The sequence below is a fragment of the Ailuropoda melanoleuca genome, chromosome 7 (assembly GCF_002007445.2).
Source record: "Ailuropoda melanoleuca isolate Jingjing chromosome 7, ASM200744v2, whole genome shotgun sequence".
Classification (NCBI taxonomy): domain Eukaryota; kingdom Metazoa; phylum Chordata; class Mammalia; order Carnivora; family Ursidae; genus Ailuropoda; species Ailuropoda melanoleuca.
In genome coordinates, this window is record NC_048224.1 from 59,248,317 (window position 1) to 59,252,871 (window position 4,555).

General features: G+C 64.0%; 1 protein-coding gene across 1 annotated transcript in view; it reads right to left on the bottom strand.

The window, feature by feature from the left end:
• NACC2 (NACC family member 2) overlaps positions 1 to 4,555 on the bottom strand; it is a 92,231-nt gene that overhangs the window by 1,319 nt on the left and 86,357 nt on the right. The window contains exon 6 of the mRNA XM_034663753.1: positions 3,386 to 3,597. Coding sequence (XP_034519644.1) covers positions 3,386 to 3,597 — 212 coding nt within the window. The remainder of the gene's footprint in view (positions 1 to 3,385; positions 3,598 to 4,555) is intronic.

Sequence of the window (4,555 nt, forward strand, 5' to 3'; positions counted from 1 at the left end):
ACTCCCCCCCCCTGCCTCCCTCCCACCTCCCGACACAACCGCCCCAGAATGAGCTTCCACGGAGGAGAGAGCAGCCAGGTGGCTCCCGGGACGGTCTCTCCCCCCAGCCGCTCACCCACGGCCACGGCCACGGCCACGGCCACATTCGGGGGCAAGGCAAGACCATGGAATCCAACGCAAAGTTAAGCAACCACAGAGAACTCTGGGTGAGAGCAGACACAGTGCACAACACAAGACAGAATTCAAGTACCGAGGCGCACCGGCCGGGCGGCCCCGTCAGCTCACAGTATCTGTCACGTCTCCCCATCCCAGCTGATCCCGCGGCCCAGCCCAGCCGCCGGGGAGAGCAGGGGAGGACGGGGGCCCAGCCGGCTGCCACGTCCGCTCCGACGGGGTCCAGTCCCTTCTCTCCTCCTCAAACAGGCGCGGTCTAACTTAGCTCTACAATAGACTACATAGTGGATGCGTATTGCTTATAGTCAAGCTCGGGAGTGAAGGTGCAGACATGTCATAAATACTGAGTGGCTTGTCTCTCGTCTACAGGGTCTGGGTGGGTCAGGATCACGCTCACAGGACAGGGATTAGTCGTCTTGTAAACAGAGGGGGGGAGGGTCCGGTTTTCTCAATGGGTTTTCCTTGGGAAACAGGATGGGAAGACGCTAAGGCACTCTGGAAGGCCCCTCCGAGCCCAGGCCCACCGCTGCCCGCCCCGCGGAACATTCAGGACGCGGAGGGAGCGCCCCGGCAGATACAATCATCAGCCATGCCCGTCTGCGAACGCTCCGGACCCACGTCCACCGCGGGACACATTAGTGCAAAACGCTCGGCCTGGCCCGCCCGGGGCGCAGGGAGAGCTCAGAACCCATTCACATTGAAGTATTAAAGTGTCACGGATAGCTCTTGCCTTCCTTACCCAGAACAACAAAACAGACGGCGGTTATAAACAATTAAGGGACAGAGGTCACGGGACATTGTGCTGGCCTGAGCTGTGGTCAGGCCTTCTCTGTGCGGGCACCGCCGCTGCCACCGTCGCCGCCACCAGGCCAGGGGCACCCCTTCGTGTCCTGGCCTCAGGTGGGGGGGGGCGCTCCCACTCTGGAGTGGAGGGGGCCGGGGGGAGAGGGAGAGTGAGCGCGCACGAGCCCTTCTGCTGACGGCCAGGACAGGCCAGCCGTCTCCCGGGGTCCTCGCGGATGGTCACATTAAAGTGCACGTTGGGGTCGGGAGGGAAGCTGAAGAGAGGCGATGGGGGTCAACCCTCCCCATCCTCACCTCCACCCCCAGTGGCCACCTGAGGATGCTGGGGGTTGGCCCCTCAGTTCCAGGAGGGCTAGCTAGGTCCTGAGTGGCCTGGGGCCCCAGGCCCATGCAGCTCCAAGCCCACCTGGGCCCCAGTCAGGGAGAAGAGGCGGGGGGCGGGGGAGAGAGAGGCTCACCTCTGGGCCAGGTGGCTAGTTCGGAGCCCTAGCAGGAGTGCGGCCCCTTCTGGCCCAGACCCCTCTGCCCTCGGGCACAGGGGCTGAGATGAGCTCCCATGGGCCTGCCCAAGGTCCCCCCACCCCTTCCTGGGAGCCATCAGATCATTCTGGAGGGCGGGCACACGTTTGGCCTGGCTGGAGGAGGCCTGGAGGCCCCACGCCCAGCCCGGGGCTCCCCCAAAGCCTCTCCACACAGGGCAGCAGTCAGGAGGAACCTGAGTGGAAAGGCGCCTAAGCCCCCCCACAGGTGGCCTGCAGCTGGGGAAGGCTCAGCTTTGCGGGTCACGGGAGGCTGAGCCGCACCTTCAGGGCCCTGCGTGCACACAGGTGGTGTGGGCTTGCTCTGCACCGGGTCGGGGGAGGCAGAGTGCTGGGGAAGGGGAGGGGGATCAACAGACCCCTTCGCGTCCTGAACAGAGGGGCGTCTGGTCTTCCTGGGGAGGGGGTTCCCGCCGAGACTCACGAGGAAGGAAGTCCCTGGAATAGTGGCCACGTGCATGCACAACCCATGCCCTCGCTCACCAAAAAACGGCAACTGAACTTCAAAGTGAGGGTTCCAGCCTGAAACAAACCCACAACTTCTAGGGCCCCTCCTCACTGCACCCCGCCACACACATTCCAGAACCTCCCCTGCTGCTCCCAGGCTCCTCCTGCAAACTGCCCAACAGCCGGCCATGCCCACCGCCCGCCCACCCGGCCCCAAGGTCTGCAGCACAATACGGGGGACCTGCTCCAGCCCAGCCTGGCCAAGCAAGGCCCCCAGCCCCTCCTTCGTCACACACCCTGGCTGCATCTCCCTGGGACCCACCCCCCCCAACAGGAGGCGAGTCGACCTGGACCAGGGCGGGGCGGGATACGGTATACAGAGGACCCAGCCCCAAGCACAGTGGGTTGAGGGCAGGGACACCAAATCCTCCCTAATTTTTTGCTCTTTTGGGTCTGAAAGTTTTCAAACCATACATGAAATAGATCTGAATTAAGACAAAAACAAATAAACAAACATAATCCCAACATGGCTGAGGGCCGTGGGGCGGCACCACAGGACGGCGGGCGGCCGGGTAGAGCCGGGGGGCATTCGGGGCAGCGGCCCCGCCCGTGGGGCCCAGGTGCACCAGGGGCCGTGGAGCTGAGGGGGCCGGGAGGGCCCACGGGTGGGGCGGGAGGACGGAGGAGCACGGAGCTCTCCCTCCCCCCTGCTGTGCCCACACCACGGGCCCGCACACGCTCAAACACACGCGCGCACACACACACACACACACACGCGCTCCCGCACCCCATGCACACGGTGGACCCGGCAGGCCTGACCCCCCGGAGTCTCAGGAAGAAGGGAAAACAAGAGGAATTTGGCCCCTGGGGGCCGAGCCCTGGCCCCTGGCCGCAGAGGGGCGGGTAGGGTCCCCCGAGCGAGCATCGAGTGTCGGGAGATGCATGCCCCACGCCGCAGGCCCCCGGCTCCAGCTCCCGGGCACCGGGGGCCGCAGGCTCTCGCCCCTCCCGGAGCGGGGTCAGGGGCCCGCAGCCTGGAGACGAACCTCGCAGGTATCAAAAGGAGCCCTGGGACCTTCCTCGCAACTAGGTCACCAGTGGACTAATCCTTTACAGTATAACGAATGCATTTGTTTCCTTCATAAACTTTAAATACAAGCAGGGTAAAAATCACATTTCTTTCAGGCAACAGTAGCAGTTCCGTAGGTAAGTGGCTTGATCACATTTGTCTGCATTAGTAACGCATGCAAGCAGCTCTAGGAGGGGTCCCGCGAGGCTCCGCGGCTCCTCTACAAGGTCCCCGCGTAGGACGCCTCCTGTCTCCGGGCCGCCGCGGAAAAAAAAAAAAAAAAAAAAAAAAAAAAAAAAAAAAAAAAAAAAAAAAAAAAAAAAAAAAAAAAAAAAAAAAAAAAAANGAACACCTGCGCCGCGGCGGGCGGGAAGTCGGGGTCGAGGGGCGCGCCGGCGGCCGAGGCGCCCATGACCGTGCGGTACATCTCCACGCCCTCGGGCAGCATGGACTTGATCTTCGGGAGCCAGCGCTTGCGGACGCGGCGGGCGTTGGTGCACATGTCCGCTGCGATGACATTCATCTCGCTCTCCTTGAAGCTGGGCGCGAAGTTCTGACAGTAGACTGCAAGCACAGGGCGTGGGGAGGCGGCGTCAGCGACCGAGGGGTCAGGGGTCCTGGGCCAGCGGGGACAGGGCTTGGGGCCTCCGGACTGCCCTCCACCCTGCTGCCTGCTGGTACTGGAAGCCGCGTGGCCACCCAGGTCCTTCCTGGCCTCGGCCTGCAGACCGGCGGTTGCCCTTCTCACGGCTCAGTCCCGGAGGCCCTGCCCTAGTCCCTCGGGACAGTCCCTGGCCGGGATGTCCAGGGGAGGAGGGACATTCAGCGTCGGGGCGCAAGGCTGTGGGCCCTCCCTGAGCACTGGCTGGCTGTGTGGCCTTGGACAGGTCCCTGGCATCTCTAGGCCTCACTTTCCCACTCTGTCCCACCCACCTTGGGTCCCAGGGCCTGCTGAGACAAGCCTGATCGATGACCCTGCTCCGGCCAGAAGGGCAGTTGGGGCAGGGCCCCAAAGTCAGGCGGCCCCAGGCACCTGCCCACTCTGAGGCTTGGGCCTCTCAGGGGCCTCATTAGAGGCCCTTCCTCACAGGCTAGACGAGGGGCACGGTGGGAGCCGGTCCACACTTGTCCTGGGCCCAGCCCCCAGCCAGGAGAAGTGGCAGCCCCAACACTACTAACAGTCAGCGCCCCCCCTTCCCCTCCGCTGGGAGCCACAGGACCCAGCTCTGCAGCGGCCTGGGAGCCGGGCACAGGTCCCCGGGGCGAGCCCCTCACACCAGCGTCGCCGCACAGCCCCCGCCTCTTCCCGGAGCCTGGCCAGCACGCCGGCTTTGGGACTGTAATTACCCATCACAAAGGCCCCTCTTTGCTCTAAAACACAATTAGTCTCACAAGACGTGTTTTCCAAGCAAGGAAGTAAGACTGTGTTTCGTGTGCCGACCACCGCGGGAGGGCCCGCTGGTGGCCAGTGTGGCCGGAGCCGCGTGGCGGGCTCCTCCTGGGGCCGGGGGCGGTGGCGGGG